General features: G+C 42.9%; 1 protein-coding gene across 5 annotated transcripts in view; it reads left to right on the forward strand.

The window, feature by feature from the left end:
• Positions 1 to 19297, forward strand: part of LOC121613817 (WD repeat containing planar cell polarity effector) — a 78585-nt gene that overhangs the window by 45894 nt on the left and 13394 nt on the right. For all 5 annotated transcript variants that reach the window (XR_006007213.1, XM_041947466.1, XM_041947464.1 and 2 more), the window contains exons 10-13: positions 5593 to 6196; positions 10522 to 10710; positions 11046 to 11169; positions 12241 to 12304. Coding sequence is in view for 4 of the 5 variants with exons in the window: in XM_041947466.1 (XP_041803400.1) it covers positions 5593 to 6196; positions 10522 to 10710; positions 11046 to 11169; positions 12241 to 12304 (981 nt within the window). In the remaining variant the exon portion in view is untranslated. The remainder of the gene's footprint in view (positions 1 to 5592; positions 6197 to 10521; positions 10711 to 11045; positions 11170 to 12240; positions 12305 to 19297) is intronic.

Here is a 19297-nt window from a genome sequence, read left to right on the forward strand (position 1 = left end):
GCAAATTCACGCAGGAGAGAGTGAGGGAGGGATGGGAGCTAGGGGGGCACTTGAATATTGAAATAAGCAAAACAGATGTTGTTCGCTGCTTTTTCCGCTTGTTGTTTTTGGAACGCTCTCCACATTTATCACACTCCTTCACCTAGTTTATTCTCACTGTCTCCTTCAACCCCCCCCGTCCTCCTCTCCTCCTTCTCCTCCTTCTTTCCTCCACGCTTCAAGAACATTAAAGTCTCTTCGTGGGGCTGCGGCATCGCGCTCTAATGAAAGCGTTTGTTGTCATTTTTCAGATGCGCGGTGTGAAATTAAGCGAGCAGTTTATGTAAGAGCCGTGGCGGGAATCAAACGCCGGGCACACATCGGGAGACGCCAGCTACTTCAATCACTTCAAGCTTATATATATGTTCCTTTTGTTCAGTTCGCTATCTGCCGCACTAAGCCAATTTTCTAGCCAGTCTCTCGGCATTTAAAAAAAGTCTGATTTCTTTCCCTATGTGGTCTTAATTCGTATGCCCCCCCCTTCCTCATGCTGATAAGTGGAGCCACGGCACGCAGGGGGGTGGAGGGTGGGAAGGAGAGAAAAACACATACATAGTTCGTTTTTATGCAGCCAGTTAACATTTTTAATTATCCTTCCTTCATGCTTCCCTCCCTTAACCCCCCCCCCTAAAAAAAAACACGCACACAAACCATTTCCTGGAATTTAATAATCTTAATGAAAAGAAAACACCAGATGAATGTTTTCTTGCTTTTTTTAGTCATGGTTTTTTGTGGTTGTATGTGTGTTTATGTTTGCGAACATACTTTTTTTTGTTTTGTTTTTCTTTTTTAAGCGTATGACTATCCTGTTATCTGTCACCAAACAGTTTCTCTGCAGTTGTTTGATCTGCTTTTGTGCGATTTCTGTTTTTCTTTTAAATATTATTGACTTGCACTGTGCTGCATGGCATTCTTCTCTTGCAAAACCAGAAAAACCTAAACAGAACGTCCATGAAAGGAAACCTATATAATTGCATATAAATTAAATAATTTAATCTGTACTTCATCTTGTCCACAACTGCTATAACACTATGATTTAGAGGCTAAATTAACAGTATAAAATGGCTCATTTTGCCTCTAAAACATAAAAAGCTGCCGTCTTAATGTGCAGAATTAGAGCATGTACAGTAGAAAGAACATTTTCAGAAATGCACCGCAATCATAATTTGGACCATGAAAGTCGGGTCGGGTGTTGAATCCAAAGTGCAGAATTACCCCCGAGCTCCACTGCTTTGTAAAAATCACACAGGAAACACTGCTGCTACAGTTTCGGGTCTTGCGAATAATGGAATAATGTTCCATCCATTTTACAATTATGTTCAGTTGTACCAATTATAACAGTTAAGGTGTGAGGAATATTTTGGTAAGTAATCCCGCCGTGCCTGTGCATTTTCTCACATCACTACCTCAACGCTAACCCTAATTCTCACACCTAAAACTTCCCAGTGCCACCCCCCTCCGCCCCTCATCCCTTCATCCCTCGACTCTCCTCCTCCGAGTCCCTCCGTCTCTCTCTCTGCCCGTCTCTCCCTGTCTTTCTCTGCTCCGTGAGCTGGAAAATTGGCTTCAAAAGGCCACTGCTGTGAACAAGGGCCAGCCACACAGTTGGGCCCGTCCGCTTTATCTTTCACGCCACGGAGGGGAAAAAAAGGTGCTGGCGAGAGAGAGACAAGAAGAATGGAGAAGAATAGTTTTGACCAGTCACTGAAACCAATAACCAGGAGAAAGCTACTTACTAGAGGCCTTTCTCTCCCTCTCTCTCTCTTTCTCTCTGTCTGTCTCCCTCCCCGTCTCTCTCTGCTCTCTTTGCATCTTTCTCTCCATGTCTTCGCCCCTCTCTCCCCTTTCTTCCCCTCTTCTTCTCACTCACTTCCGTTCCCACTCTTTCTCATCATCTTTTGTGCATGTTTCTTCCTGTCTGTCTCTCTCTCTCACTTGCACATCCTCTCGCTCACTCGTTCACTCCCTCTCTTGACCTTATTCATCATTTTTCTGTTTCATGCTCTCAGAACCAGGGAATACAGTACGTTCACAAGCCACAATATGCTCTGGAGTTCAGAGGCAAACACATCTTTACTTTTATGAATATATTAAAATGACATATGCATGCTGAATTTCAGAAGTCATTTCTCTGCACTTCTTTTAACAACTGGCTGTTGTTTTGAGCTTCAGAATGTGTTTTTGTTAGACTTTATTCATGTAGCAGTTCGTAAAACAGGGGTGCGAATTTTTGCTTTAAAAATAATGAAAGCGTTTAGTCAGAATTGTAAGATGAATGCCCAGAAAACTTTTCCTCATACTCATCCTGGCCACATGCTTTTTTTGTGAACATTTATATTTAAAGTCGGTTGTCAGACTGGTTACTACAGGACACCCAAGTGGTCGGACTATCATCTTCAAATGATGTCTGCTAAACAACTGACGGAGAGTTCATACCTCTGCAGATAAATCTGTATGTCACCATTCAGCATTAATGCTTATGGACCTTGAGTGTTTGCAATTTAAGAGTTTGTGTTTTGAATGATTGAAACACCACTACCCTGAAAAGTCTTGAGTTTCATGCTGTAATCTCCTAACCAGCTGTGTTGCCTTCAGGGACCTTTTGCCTCTCTTTGCTCAGTCCACATTGAATGTAAAACGAAGTACAGCATGACCTTAAGAATGACCCAGAGTCAAAATGCTACTGTGCTGACTGTAATAAATGTTGTGACTGTTAATGTGTGACTGAGTGTGAGAATGGCAGTTTTTGCAGTGCATTTTCTGTGTGGACTGTGTACTGCAGCACTATTTTAGATTAGAGATTTATAGACTGCATCCTTTTTAGATATTGCACTTTAATGAAAAACTCAAAAGGGTCTCCACCTAGACTTTAAAAGTCCAGGTCCAGTTGAGCTCAGGGCTCTTGAAAAGTCAGGACATAAATCATGCAGATAAACCTTAAAATGTCCTTGACGCCAGTATAATGAGGCCACACCTCTCTACACTTAATGCTGGCCAGAGATGCCTTACAGTTGAGAGATGACAGTCTAGCTTTAAATCAGCTGTATGAAATGTTTTTTTTCAAACATTGGGGATGATAAATTGTTTAAGGCGCATTACTTTCTGTATGCAAGGAAATGCCTTTTATTGATTTCAATGCTGGTGTGAAAATAAAAATCATTAACTTTGTACAATTTTACTGTAAGATTGAGTAAATACCAAACTGCGGTCATGACAATAGCATGACTTAGCAGTGAATTGAAGTGCAGTTGTGGACATGGGTTGAATGTGTGCTCACTCTCTCACATTATACATGTTTTTTGTGTATGTGTCAGAATAAAAACACGAATTGGTCTCGAACTCTTCGAAATATTGGCTGTTGTAGGTTGAACCAGGCCATGCAGTATTTACTCGTTGCCTCTGAGCTGTAGCCGATGCTGTCCCCCTTCTCTTTTCCTTGGAGGGTCACCTATCAGGGGAGGCAGAGCTGAATCAGCTGCACCCCATCCCCGATGGTGCCACGGTGGCATGCTGGCACAGCGGGCACTAGCAAGCCGGGCACGGGATGAAAAGCTGAGAGGATGAGATGTGGTTGGGGGGTCAGGGTTTGTGGAATTGAAGTAGGTCTTGTGATTCCTGTGACAGCATTCTGTGGGATGGACTCAATGGACCCTCGCCTGCTATGTGTTTGTGTGCAAGTTTATTTAATGCATGTGTCACTTTGTCCCTGCAGAAATGTAGCTATCCAGAGAACCGCACCCTACCAAGGATACCCCACCCCTTACATGAATTGAGCCCCTCTCGCCTGCTGCCTCAAATAAACACACACACACAGCACCCACCCCCTGGGGAGCAGCAGGAGCTAGCTCTGGGGGATTATGGAGAGGGAAAAAAGCTTTCAGGAGGACAGTCATCTGCTTCTCTCCTGCTGTAGACCATGGGCAGGCAAAAAAACTCTTCTCTTCCTCCCTCTAAGTCCCTTTTTGGCAATGCCTGCCAAAAAACTGGGCCGGGCAGCTTTGTGAAAGGAAAGGAAGGCAGGCAGGCAGCAGATCCCTCTTTCTGTCTGCACGGCGAAAAGAAATGGGCTCATTTAGCCAAAGCTGCCACGGTCAATGCAGGGCTCTGATAGAGGCTTTGGTAAGGTGAAATCCCTCCTAAAAAGCTCTGTTAGTGACTGTGGAACTGTTGGGCTGCTGTTTAGTACAGGCTGTTGTATCCTGTCATCCACCTACTGTTCCTGGTTCCTTGTGGGTGTTTTATCGACAGTACCACCCGTGACATGGCCTATCTCCCTCAGTGTCAATGCTAGCTATGCCATTGTGCCCACTCCCACCAACTGGTAGTGGTTCAGCAGGGAATAATCTAAATTCTGAATTTCACCATCGGTCAAATAATTCCAAGCTTTCTTCATGTATCATCCTCTTAATAGTGAAAAGGGCTTGTTTCTTGTCATTCACAGTGTGTAGTGTTGAGCTCTTGGCTCCTCACACAGGTAAACAGAGGGGGTTGTTTATCGCTGGGTGCCAAGCCGTGGCATGCTCGGGGAGAAGATGTTGTTGACCTTGAGTTAAAATGGAACTCTTATCATTAGCTGTCTTGATTGACAGCTGTGTGTTTATGAGCAGTGTGGACGGCTCCATTTCTTCCATCTCCAGGGGTTTGGGGATGCTGCCATGCTATGACTCATTTCTCTGTCTGTCTCTGACATGTTCTCTCCCTCCTTCCTTATCCTTCTTTTATTCAAAAACAGGTTAGTTCATTAACTGTACTGGCACAAGTTGGAATATTCCTCCAATATCTTGAATAGAAGAACATGTTAAAACAACAACACAATTACGAGCTCAAGTTCCAGTTGTGTTGCTTGTGCAGTGTTTAGAAACGCTGCTGAGAAGATACTGGCTGAATCCTCCCACTAACCACTCCAGTGTCAACAGGGTAATTTGATCACTCAAGGACCAAAGACAGACACAGACAGAAATTAAAGCAGAACATGTAAAACATCACTGCAAATCCATTGTCCATGGACTTCATCTGAGCTTGGTAGACTGTGGGGAAGAAATCCACAGTAGAAAGCATGGATGTCTCCTGGATACTAGCTGTTAATTGCATCAGCATGCTAACTTGCTCACAATGATGATGCTGATTTTAAGCATGTGTAATGTTTTCCATATTATCCATCTTGAGGCTGATGGGCGTATGATTAGCTTTGCAGATAAAGTGACGTTTTGACCAGGGAAACATGAATGTATGCACAAAATTTCATGGCAATCCATACAATATTTAAGATATTTCGATCAAATGTAGAATGGCTAAAAAGGCCCTCATAGTTGCTAATTTAAAGTTGCTGTAGAATCTAAAAAGTGATATATTACTAGTTTTACAGTGTTTAACTTCAGCCTGCAATGCTATAACAAATGTTGCAGTTTGTGCCGTCATACCCAGAGAAGAGAAAACAGTTTATAAAGAATAATATTATGCATCTCTGGTTCTGATCAGATTTATAGGGCGGATGTTCAAGCGTGCATCAGTCTCTGAAGTTACTCTTTTCTTCGTATTTCCTTCCTATGAAAGGTTCTTAGCTCGGTCCGGACAGAAGGCAACCCCCTGGACTGTCGCTTCAGCCTGCTCCAGCCCTACCAGCTGCTAACAGTAGAGCTACCTGCAGGACCCCAAGGATTCAGAGAGGGGTCCTGGGCTGATACCTGCGTGTATGAATGTGCACGAGAGCGCCTGCACCGACTGTCCGTCACCCGCATCCCGCTCCCATCCCACCCCGTCTCCTGCTCACGACACCGCTGCGAGACCACACTTGTCCTTGGCTTGAGTGACTCCTCCCTGGTCCTGTATGACCAGCGCCGGGGTGTCTCTCTCCTGGCTTCCTGCCCTGTATTACCAACCCTCCTCGCCTGGCACCCTGCTGGGGCCTTGGTCATGGTAGGGGGAGAGCAAGGGGAGCTGATGTGCTTTGATGGGGGCTTGGCACCTGTAGGCATGGCACTGGTAGCAGAAGAGGTAGCGTCAGCTGCCATGCTAAGACTAGCTCAGCACCTGCGCTGCTTTGGAGGCCTGGAGAGACTGCAATGGGGGACAAGCCTGGAAGGAGGCCCAGAGGGGACCGATATCCTGATGTTGGCCTTTCATGGGGGGCCACTAGCAGCTTTGAGATTCAGACTAGGTGGGTAAAATAAGATTCAGAAATGCCATTTGAAAAATGAATGACTGAACTTAAAAAATGTCTAATAGCCAGAAATGCTGGAGTTGGAATATTTTGTGGCATCAAAACAAAAATGTCTCAATTAAGGCTGAAACTAGCAGTTATTTTGTTTGTTAATTAATTCATTGATGAGTTTTTCCCCAATTCTGACATGGCTTCCACTTGCTTTGTCCAACCAACAGTGAAAAAGTCCAAAATACTCAATTTTCAGGTGCCATTAAATGGAAAATGCTCACATTTGAGAGGCCTGAAGCAACAAATATCAATTATCAAAATGGTTGTTGATTAATCTTTTGTTAACAGAAGGCTGATTGATTAGTGGCCTGATGGTTTGAGGACTCCCCCACAGCAATTTTGCACAAGTGCAAAAAATTAAATATGCTCAGCAAACGTTCGCACTCCTTAAAATAAAATGTTCACACATAAGTCTGTAGACCACTATAAGCTGATGTGAAATGTGTGCATCTCTGTGAAAGTACATAAACTAGCCTTTAATAATGCTGAAGGACAGTGATGCAGTTTGTTATTTTGAATACCGAACACTGCATCGAGTTCGCTGCACCGATAAATATAAATAAATAGAAAATAATCACCAAACTTTCCACAGGATCATCGTCATCTGTTCCTAATGAAGGCGCCCACCTCCCTTCAGAGACTCTTCCACTGTTTTGGATCTGACACTGTATCTGAACCCCAGCGTGTAAATATGGCTGCTGAACGGGTCGACCTCTTCACTGCTGAGGGAAGTTAATTTGTTGATGGGCGGGAAGGTTAGCAGGAGTCACGCTCTCAGAGGTCATTCAATAATCGCCCCGGGGCAAGAGCCCCCCAGGTGCATTCTGGGATGCATTTTTCCGATAAATCGTTTACAGTGGCTGCGCAGTCCCTCGGGGCCCTCAGATAAAGTTTGCCAATCAAAATGTTTTCCGAAGCAGCCACCTCACCCTCTAACACACTCGTACACAAACACAGCCGTACGGCCTCACACACATACACACACTCAGCGTCTTTAATTGTGACTTTGGAAAGAAGATGTGACAGTGGCACGCAGCTCTCTGCTGAAGTTTGAAAGCAGGAGTGTGGGGGTGGATGGAGGAAGGTGGAAGACTGTGTGCATTTGAGTTTCTGTGTGTTTGAGGGTGTGTGTTTGACTGTGTGTATTCAACTGCGTTTGCTTGTGTGCACAGGGAAAGGGGAGGGTGTCTTCCAACAATAGCTTCCCCTCCTCTGATCGTCTGCCAAGGTTTTGATGAAGAAAGTCACTGCACGTCTTTTCTCCATGATAATTCTTCCCCCCACACACGTGTGTGTATTCTTCTATTTCTGTGCTTCTGTGCGCACGCACACACACACTCACACGCACACACACACACTCACATAATTTGTTTGTTTGCCTGCGCTCCTTCTCTGTATTGACTTGTTTCATAAGGCCCGCTACATGACAGAAGGAGTGAGTTGGGAGGCGGCGAGGAAGAAAGACTTGGCCAAGCTCCAAGTTCTCTTTTTTTCCATAGGAGGCAGCCCTCCCTGGTGCCCCCCCACCCCCACCCTCCTGCCTGCACCGAGTTATCTCATCTGGGCACACGTTGGCCGCGGCTGGGCCTGCACCGGTACAGGCTGAGGAAGGGCAGACCAGGGAATGTGCTGCACGACACGCAAGAAAAACAGTCATTTTTTTTGTAGGGATGGGAATTTAGTGAAATATTGTTGATGTTTAAAGAAGAATTACATAACTGGTTGTAACTAGTGTAAAAAGAACGACGTGAGCGCAAGCCGATGCATCTTTATTTGATATTTATTTTGGCAGAAAACCATTTACTCAGCAGGCATTAAGGTAGAATAAAGGTGGATTCTCTCCTCCATTGCACAAGCTGGAGCTTGTTGTTTTGGAGGCAAAGCTCTTTTCCAAGCACCTTGTTTTAAAGTCGAGTCTCTCCAAGGCAGCAATTTGAGTGTAAACCAACCAGAGTTTAACTGATTAGTGGAAGCTTATATTAATTGTTAAAATTATCCACAAGTCTCGTCCCTAATTTTTAGGTACTTTCATCTCTGAAAAGGAGATTGATTGCATAAACTTAGAACTATGATTTAGTGAATATAACAGTTTTAATGTTTAGTTCTTTCAAATTTTGATAGACTTTAATGCCCGTCAGTATTTGGCCCTGAAGTCTTCTCATTGTCTTAATGCTGCCCAGAATGATTCTCTGCAGCTGTTTGGTCCTGCTGCTGCTCAGCGTTGTTTTGTGGCCGACACTGAGACGCTGAACTGAGCTGGTCAAATAAGTGAGCGTAGACAGGTGTGGGACAGAATTGACTTGTCCCTGCCACCACAATGATCCATTGTCTGTGCTCAGAGTTAGCTCAGAGCAGACGTTAACGCCCAGCATAAGGACCTCTCCACACACATCCACACACACAATCACACACACTCATAAACATAGACACACACAAACTGCACTGTGCTCAGCTGATGTATAAGCCACATTAGCCCACTCTTTAGGGGATTTGGGGGCTTGCTAATTGCCAGCTTGTCATTTTAATTGCTCATACCCCTCCCCCAAACACACACACACACACACACACACAGAGTCACGTGCACACACACACACACACACACACAGACACACACAACTTCTTCAATTAATTAATTAGACAAGAGTAAGTGGTGACTTTGCCTGTGTGCAGTCTGGTCCGTTGACAGTACCGCTGTCTGTGATCACCTACACAGCCCAGAACTGTGCCACCAGCGGTGTCCAAATTTTGTTTTGTGAATATGTAAGCTAAGCTTAACCACATCGCAGCATGAGTGTGAAAAATGTCAGCATTTTGTGGTACACTTTGGAAATTCAACTTTGCACGCACTCATCAACATGCTCATCATCTGTTTGAGTGTGATGTTTTTGCTCTGCTCCTCAACGCAAATCAGCCTTTCCCAAAACAAGCTAGCGACCCACTCGACCGTTGCACCATCATGATCAAGTGACAATAGGCAATAATCACCTCTCTTATTCAACACCTTCATTTCTTGGATGTGTAGCACACATAAAAACACACATGGACCTTTGCCCTTTTACACACAGAACGAGACACCTCCGCTAACGGGAAGGGTACAAAACCTTGTCCTTCCATTATTCAGCAGTCCTAACATGCTCGCACACACACACAAACACAAAAGCATAACCAATCACCTCTGGTCAAAAGGCCTAATCAGTTTTAGCATTCCTCTCATCTTCTCAGCAGACATCTGAGATGTCAGGCAAAGTTAAAGATCTCTCACACACACAGCATTTAAATAAGTTTGGGAAATTTGGGGAAATGATCTGACCATAAGTGAGCAAACTGAAGGCTCAATGTTTTTCTCATGTATTTAAGTAGAAGGTGATGAGGATAACCTTGCTTTTATTTGTATTTACACACAGATGCACGCTGAGTATGCATGAGGGATTAAACAGGTTTCAATCTAATTGATTGACATGTCAGTGCCAGTCTAACTAATGTGCTGTTGCTCCAGAGTTTAGACAGATCCACTGCACACTTGCTTAGTTTAGGTAAGTGCTCCACAATATTCTGCATGGTCACACACAGCAAGGACCATTGTGTTGTACTGTACGACAGCTTCTGGGGAAAGAAAAAAAAAAAGTTTGTTTGTTTCACAGAAATGAGGGGAAATTTTAAATGGAAGTTTCAGCAGATACATTTTCAGGCCTTTAATATCAGTAAATAGAAATATTCTTTAACATCAGTGCTGTACAGTGTGCATATAAAAACTGTCAATCAACTCATAATAAGCAAATCTCTCCACATATACAAATGTAAAACATAAATAAAATGGGATAAAATTGAATTGAATTACGAAAATAAATGGATGGACAAAGACTAAAATATTTTTGCCAGATTTGTTGTTAAGCTGAAAGTATATTCTGATCTAATAAAACAGCTGTTGCAAGATCTTTTCCAAAATAACCATTTCTTGCTTATTATCTATTGCTGATGGTAGATGTGTTTATTTTCTGGTTCTGCTCTGTGCTGATTTTGGTCTAGAAAAAATAGAAAAGTCAAACTAGGTGTTTGATTTGGTGGATAACGCACAGTGATTTAGTTAGTATTAGTTAAGGTTAGTGGTTTATTTACTTATATGCATAGACACTCATTAGGCGATAAGACCAGACAAGATGGCTTCATTTATAAATGTTATATAATTTCATCAGAGTTCACATACTGTCACAGAGATTAACAATATTCTGGTGCATTTAGTGCTTGATTTTGATCTTTTTTAAAAATGACAGGGGCTCTGACAGGGGGCCAGATGGGCCCCGGGGAGCTGCTGCAGCAGCGGCTGCGTTGTGGCCAGGTCAGAGAGGCGCTGGGCATCCTGGAGGCCATGGACTGGAGCATCATGGGAGATGAGTGCTACCGAGGCCTGAGCTCGATCACCAACCACCTGCTGAGACTGGAGCTGAATGCAGAGACGGAGGGTGGGTCTCTGGCTAAGCAGTCTTCAAAATTCATGAGCCACATTAGCCTCAAGGCTTTGGTTACTTGACTTGGAACTTTATTTACATTTCAACCTCTGTTAAATGTGGTGTTAATTAGCAACATAATTAGACTTTATTTTGTGGATGGACTAATTTTGCCTAGTTAATATATAACAAGAAGCTCACTAATATGCTGAGACGCAAAGTATTATCTGTGCTAGCTAAATTATCTTTAAACATGTGTTCAGCCAAATTGTTGGCTGACACACATCACCTAAAACCCTTTGAATTTTATTTTTATTTGTTTATTCACTGTGTTTCTGTTCTGTCTGTAGCCCAACTTGAAGCAGCTCTGGGTGTGTTTTATGCCCCACCTGCCCCTCTCTCTGATATGGTGATACTCGAGTACAGGGAGCCAATCAGAAAGTATGCCCGCCGATTCTTCCGACATCTCCTCAGGTAAGGCCACCTACTCCGTGCTGCTGCTGTGATCCATTTTTCTATTTGTGAGGGAGAAATTTGTTTCACGTAACATTTCAGGGGGGTCAAAGGTCAAAGTCGGCTACATTAGAGCACTCTTGAAGTTAAATGCATTTAAATACATAAACACTGTGTTCCTCCATCAGTCCACAGATCAGTAATTAAAATATAAATCGCTATTTTTAAGGCATTAGCTGAGCGTTTTATTCTTTTTATCAACAGCTGCTGCAGAATCAGAAAAATAAATACTGTCCAAAAAAGGTCTTTCAGAAAATGACATCCATTGAAGATACAATTTAACACCGCTTATTTGCAGCCCGCTATTGCTATTTTAAAAATTCTAAAAGGGAAATAGCTTTTGAATTTCCTCACACACACAAACACACACACACACACACAGTGATGCAGCTTTGAGTCATTCATAAGGCAGAGCACCTCACATGCACCTGTTTAGACTGTTGTTTCATTTTCCCTTCTGCCATGAGAGCCTTTTGAAATGCCTGTTTGACTGAAATAGACCCTGTTGTTCCCACACACTGCTGCTTACTGCTCTCCATCCTGCAATTACCTCCCGTTTCCTCTCTCTTTCTTTAACCTCCTCTGTCGCGGAGCTGCAGCGTTGTTTGGCATCCCTCCTCTCTCCTCTCTTATCACCTACCTGCATTCTTTTTCTCTCCATCGACATCAAATGAAGGAAGCCCCCCACGCCTCCTCTCTCTGCTTGTGTTTGTTTGTTTCATGTTGGCTCTAGACAGGGAAAGTTGTTTTGTACTGGGAGATACAGCGCTCTCTCTCCCAGCTTTAATTCCGGATAATAGGAAGAGGACCCGCTACTCTCAGTTCAATTATTGACAGTTTTGTATGCAGAGGTGTATGTGGATGTGTGCGCTATAAGGTGTGTGTCTGCATGCAGACCGAAGGGAGGAGGAAATATGTACTACTGACCTATCCATCCATAAATTTTCATCTAAAGTGTGTATTTTTATATCGATTATTGTTTTTCTTTTGTATCAGGATGTTGCTCTTTAACTGTCTTCACTTTCTCTGCAGACACCAGCGCTTTGAGAAGGCCTTCCTCCTCGCTGTAGACTTGGAAGACAGAGATTTATTCATGGTGAGTGGAAAGTAAATTTCATTTCAGTTACTTTCTTGAAAAATGTGACACTGATTTTCACAAAAAAAGGTGCAGACATTATAAAAAGTCTGTCCAGGAATTTCTAATCTTGTGAACACAAATGAAAAGCTAATATGATGAAAGAAAAAATGTGACACTCCTTCATGGACAAACTACATTTACGAAAGTTTTAAAAGTCTTAAGTCTGGTCTCTTGCCTGCTGTTGGCAGTAATGTTAGTCATAAAATGCGAGTGCAGGCTATCAGTAGACTTTGTACGCCTCTAAAATAAAAGCGGGATTGATGTGACAGTGGATTTGTTTATGCATCCTTTTTTGTGGAGTTTCACTCGGCATCTGCTACTGCTAGCCACAGGAAGCTAACTGTCTCATAATGGGCAAGTGTTGATTTTAGCAAAAAGCTTAAGTGAATTTAGAATAATTAATAACTTGTAATGAATAGATCCATCTATCCATTTACACAGATTATCCAGAGTTCCATGAAACTCAAGTATCTAACAAGTTTTGTTTTATACTACTAGGAGGTCTAAAGTGTGTTATAATGATAATTAATTCTTGACCATATTGTCCCTGCTGGTTTTCCATCATCCATCCATATTTTGGTTATGAAACATGTTAAATTACATTCAGAGTGATATTAAAAAGGTCTTCATCACTCAGCACAGGTGCTCCGTGACTGCAGGTAAGTACTGAAGGGGAGGCTGGGACACAGATTTATATATGCAATTTTGTTGAAGCTGTGTTGCGTTTTACAGCACCTCCCCTCACAAAGAGATCGGAACCAACCTGAACCTCTTACGAACCCATGTGGATTAGGCAATGCTAAATCCAAAATTGTTCTTTTATTAAAGATAATTTATGTACTTATATAGATGTTTTTACCTTTATTGGATAGATTGACAGTGAAGATACACACAGTTCCCTGGCTGGAGGAGGCCCCAGACTCTGTTCTTTAAATAGTTATTTTTTTATTCTATTGACTTGCAATTTTCAATGCAATTTTCCCTAGAGGATATCACCGTTTTTAATCATTGTGGCCTGTTAAAGGACACGTAAGTCCTACAACATTTTTCCAACAACCAGAAATAAATTAAGAATGAAGTCGCCTAAATTGTACATATTGACTCATTGATCACGAAGAGCATTTAATTTTTATGTAAGCATACTGCACTATACAACCTATTTTGATAGTTCATTCATTGTTGTACTCACATGTTGTGTGTGTGTGTGTGTGTGCCTGCTCGCGCTGCATGTCAGAGAGCAGGTGTGATCTCAGTATGGGCCCCTATCTTTTCACAACCTCCATGGCCTCGGCTCGGCCTTCTCCTCTCCCCTCATCTTCCCTCTAACTCGTTCTTTCTTCCACTCCACGCTGAAATGCTCTTCTATGTGTTTGACCCCCTTTTTCATGGGGCCCCCTTTGCTCCATGCTTCACCAACACCCTAGACATTAATACAGACCCCCATACACACGCACACACACACACACACACACACACACACACACACACACACACACTCACTCACTCCTCTTGCTCCCTCAATCACACTGATAGCAGTGGTTCCAATTACCTCCCCACTAAGTAGTGCTGCTGGGAAGCCGAATTGAAAAGGTGGAGTCGAGCCTGTGGACCTTGAAAGAGCGCGAAGGAGGGGAGGGGGGGCAGAGGGGAGAGGAGGGTGTAGTGGTGTAGATGGAAAGCTATATGACAAATGCAAAAAAAAAGAGAGAGAGGGAGGCGAGAGAGTAGAGAAACAAGGTCTTGGTCTGTCACAGTGGATGTGTCGAGAGATGAGTAAGAGAAACTGAAGATGAGCAGAGATGGAGGTGGATGGAGTCGTTGTATTTTCTAAGAATTCTCAGCGGTGGGTTTGAACTGACTTTTCCGGGTGGAGGCAACCACGTCAGGTCGATTCAGACGGAGCCAAACAAGCCTGAGCTGTCAGCAGTTTGCTCCAAATAATGTTCCAGTTACAGTGATTATTCTCTGCAGTGCTGTGTCTATCTGCTGCTTTGTCAATGATGAATGATTAGTCAAGAAACGTTTGTTCTCATGAATGTATGTAACCTTACACAGAAACTTTATTTTCTCAGACATTCATAGCAAAAGAATAACTGATCAACTTCATATTTTTTGTCGAGTTATTGACCATTAAATAGGAAACAAAGTGACACATTTTAAAATTTAAAATATACAACATTCTAGTAGAATTACTCCTTTTGTAGGATTTCGGAGGATTTAATAGCAGAAATGGAAATTAATATTTATAAGTACGTTAGTGTATAATGTCAGAAATTAAAAATCATTGTGTTTTCAGTACTGAGCTCTTAATGTCTACAGAGGGAGCAGGTCCTCTTCCACAGAGTCCGCCATGTTTCACTGCCATGTTTCTACAATAGCCCAGAACAGACAAACCAAACACAGTAAACTGAAGGAGGCAACCTTACAGAGAGTCACAGAAGTGATTTGGATCACTAGTATTTGATCTTAAAGCGTAATTGTGTGAAGTTGGTGTGATGTTATCCAGAACTGGAGCGTCACTGTCCAGAGGTTCTGCAGACTGCAAAACCAGAACTACAAAAACGCTCCAATTATAGAGCAAATTCACTCGTCCATCCCAGTTGTTTGAGCACTGTGTGTCCCCCTCCTGTGGCTCTGATACTGCACACGACAGCCAGCAGATGTGTTTTGTTTTCCTGTTTTAAATCTAACTAAATACTGTACATGTGACATATTTCCAAGCTCTTCTCAGACGTAGAGATGATATTATGTCTGTTATTTTGCTTCAGATGAAAAGGCTGAAATGCAACACAATTTAAGATCAAATATATGATTGCTTTCCTCTTTTATACATTTGATTAAAACAAATTTAAGAGAAGAAATTAGAAAGTGTTTGTGAACCTTTTTGTGGTCTCAGTATATCTGGCTAACAAACACAGACAGATAACTGCAACAAAGTTACTGCTCGCTCACAACGAGTGTTTTCAAGCACGTTTTTTGCCTCAGCGACCAAGAGAGCAGCGACTCGTCATCTGAAAAGAGCGACAGAAAGGAAGAGAGAGAAAAAGAGGATGTTGACATTTCACCCCTCGCTCTGTCCTTCGCTCTAATTAGGTTGTGTTGTTGCTTTAACCTGCTGGTCGGCTGATTGAGTCGGGGTGGAGGGGGTTAATGAGGGCAACCCCCACCTTCACCGAACTCTTTTTGACTTCCAAACTTGCCCACAGAACTCAATAACGCACCATCGACCTGATAAAATGCACACACTCAAGCACACACATAGATAACATGCACACCCTCACCTCTTCTAGAAATACCCAGCATGATATGCACCCCCATCACCAAACCCCCACCCTGTCAAGCCCCATTGTTTCCCAGCTAACAATAGAGGCCCTCCAAGCCTTTTTCTCTAAAAAAGAAACCTTTTGTTGAAATGAAACACTTTAGTGTCAGGCTAAATTGAGGGGGAGGAGGAACTGGTGGTAGGGGGGTGTTTTGGCAGAGGTGGAGGTTGGGGGGTGTATGTAGATGTAGTAGTAGGGGGTTACTGAGTAGTTTGCATTTTTTTCATAATTGGCGCTGTTCTGTAGCTCCCTAATTAGCCTTTGATAATGAGTTGATAATGTAGCCAATTAGGTCATTCGTCAGCCAAGTCAAGCCGACAACAAGTTTTTTTTCTCTCCACCTCCTTCCCCCTTTTCTTCTTCTTCTTCTTCGTCTCCTTCCTGGGTCTTTGGCTCTTGATGTAGCTCGTTAATTAAATCAAATTGTGTGATAGCGAATCTGATGCCGACTCTTTTGTTCCCCAATGAGAGCTTGTACTGTTTCTTGTTAGATACGCTAGCAGTAAGGCAAGCTCCGTCTTTTGGGTTCACCCCCTATCTTCCTCTCCTATCTGACGGCGGGCTTGGCGGCGCTGGAGGAAGAGGAGGAGGAGGTATTGCACGTCTTCTGCAATAAGCTCATTGTTGTCGCTCAGATGAGTAATTAGCGTTATTAAAACGTTAAGTCCTTAACACCTATCTGATAGAAGTGTTAATCAAACACAATGCTCCTGGATTACAGGTGTGTGTGTGTGTGTGTGTGTGTGTGTGTGTGTGTGTGTGTGTGTGTGTGTGTGTGTTTGCATGCCTGTGTGCAGGTTCAGCAAATGTGCTCATGTCCAGGGATTATGTTAATTAGTGAATATGTATTTTCATGTTTGCATGCTTGTGCCCATGTGGATTTGTGTCCAGTCTCCTTGTCAATATTTGATTCGACTTTATGTTTTTGGCAAAGGAAAACTGCACCCTAAAACATTTTAGTACCAAAGCAAAAAGGTCTTATCTGCTTTGAATTTCCTGGACTAATTGTTATTGTTCCTGGTTATAACTGGCTAAATGCAGGTGATGTGACATTTGTCTGAGATATTTCCAGGGGTTTCAATGAAGCCTGAAAACTTGAAAAGTAATTATCAGGACTTGATGTCAGTCTCTCAGAATCAAAGAGCAAAGGCTTCTCTCTAGAGCAGCCTTTTGATGTTGATATTTTATGGCCGTACGGGGAGAAATGCATCTTGGAAGAAAACACAGAGATGAAGAATGTGTCCAAAATCACTCCCTCGTTCACTTATTCATCATTCCACATACTGAGACCCTGTTTCTTTATAAGTATCGTCTTAGCCGTGTCCCCCCCACTTGTTTTCCTTGAAACTCAGGTGAAACAATAAATATTGTGCATTAAAATGCAAACAGGGAGTGGTGTCAGGTGCAGGATGAATCTCTACAGGGAGAATTAGACGTGATTTTTTTGTCAGTTTTTATGCAAGAAATATGTTGCTGTCACTGCCATAACACTTTTCCTATTACCTCTCTACACTAAATGCAACAATTTGTTTCCCATTACATAAAAAAAAGATGAATGAAGTCTGCATGGAAGAATTTTTCCTTTAAAATTGAACAACTCTCCCACAATCAGACAAACATTCATGGTGTTCAGAAATCCCAAAGCTGAAACTTTCAGTCTGTTCAGATGCTGCAGCTTGAGCTCGTACTTCTGCAAAGCCACACTGAACGTTCACATCTGTACGTCCCATCGATCCGCATTCTGCACACACACACACACACACACACACACACACTCAGCTGTCTATTAATGTGTCGTAAACGCTGCTGTGTGCCAGTTAACCTAATCCCTCATTTATTTGGAGGTAACCCAAATATCAGTCAATATCAAGCTCTTAGTGTCCACCACCTAACCCCCCGTCTACTCCCCAAAAATGGCCCACTAAAACGCCCCTCTTTATCAGGAGCTGCAACCCCTAAAGCTCTTATATAAATAAGATTAGTGTCGTGTTTGAGCGTCGGGGAATAAGAGGTGTAATATCTGATGGTTTTATATGCAGTATTATTGTTATCCCTTCTTAGTCAGGCTGATACTCCTCTCTCTCTCTCTCTCTCTTAGTTCTCTGTTTGTCTCTCTCCCTCTCATTTCACATTTGTTCATTGGTTTATTCTTTCTCTGGGCCCCTCTCTCCAGATTCAGACAGTATTATGAGGAGCTAAGCTGGAATAAAGCGCCCCGGCATCAAATGTTCATATTGTTCTGTTCTGTCTCTCACACAGTCTCTCTCTCCCTCTCTCTTTCCTCCTCTCTCACATGAAAACCCTCGTCGTGAATTTTGCCTTCCTCTCGTCTTTTATGTCTTGTTCATCGTCTCTCTCTCCCTTTCTTTCTTCTTTCTCTCTCGCTCACACCTCGCTGTCACTTCGGTGTAATGCCTCCTCTCCTCCTCGCCTGTTTTAATCTTCAGCTGCTCTGTTTGTTATCAATTAGGAAGCCTCACTCATATCTAATTGAGGGGCCATGTCCTCGTTCACAGCGGCTGAATTAGCCACCTCAGTCCTGGGAGCCGATTTAGGTTCTTTTGAGGCCATTTTGTTGTCGGCCATTTTCACATTTCCTCCTAACTCCTCGCCACAGAGGGCAGGCACCACACTATAATTACCCAATCTGTTCCCATTCATACTCTTCAATTTCAGCACCTCTCTCTCTTTCTCTTTTACTCCCCCTCTTTTCCTGCCTCAATCCCTCCATGCTTCCCTCCTCTTTTGGAAACCAGCACCTCCCTCTTTTTCTTCCTCTAGGGGTACAAAAGCTGGGTTACAATATGGGGGTATTAGGACCGGGTGCAGGCTCAGCTGGGGGCTGGCTTTAGCCAGCTGAGGGTTATCCATGGCGAGCCCGGAGTCACGGCACTGATGTCCTGTGATGTCTCTGAGGCGGAAGACTTTCCTTAACACGCTGCACCCTTTGATGGGCCCTCAGGCCCTGCACTCGGCCCAAGGAAACCCTGTGACCCTTGTTGGGTGCCAGGATGAGGGTGTGATTCATTCCCTGTTCAATAAGTTTAAGTTTCTCTCCTTTTTCAAATTTCACCTCACTCAAATTTACATATAATGGCCTTTTATTTATATATTGTCAACATTATAGATATTGCATTCCTTCAGCCTGTTTTCCACTCAGTGACACATCCTCACTGGGAGCTGACCAGTACGTTTCCAGCCTTTACTGCTGGTTATTGACCAGCTTCAGTGTAGCTAATGGGGCAACATGTTGATTTTGTTAAGAGTTTTTGTTAAGTAACTTCACAGCTGTTCTGGGGGACTCAAATCAGTTTTATACCATCATGCTGCTGCCCCTGTTTGCTTCGTAGACTTTGAAGTGCTGTTTAGATCATTATTTTTCATCGGTTTTCAGGTCCTCTGAATCAGCTGTGGTCATACAGAATTTTTTGATCTTAAAAAGTAGGATTTTGTTCTAATTCTAAAAACTATGTTATTCCCGGAGCTGTTGCACACTCAAAGCCTGCTCAGAATTAGCTCAGTGTGGATTTGAGAGACAGCACATATCCCTCACAGGACAAGATTTGAACTGAATTTAATCTAATTTATGAAAACAACAGTTTTAATTTAATTTAATGTAATTTCTGTT

This window comes from Chelmon rostratus, chromosome 11 (assembly GCF_017976325.1).
Source record: "Chelmon rostratus isolate fCheRos1 chromosome 11, fCheRos1.pri, whole genome shotgun sequence".
In the NCBI taxonomy this organism is placed as follows: Eukaryota; Metazoa; Chordata; class Actinopteri; order Chaetodontiformes; family Chaetodontidae; genus Chelmon; species Chelmon rostratus.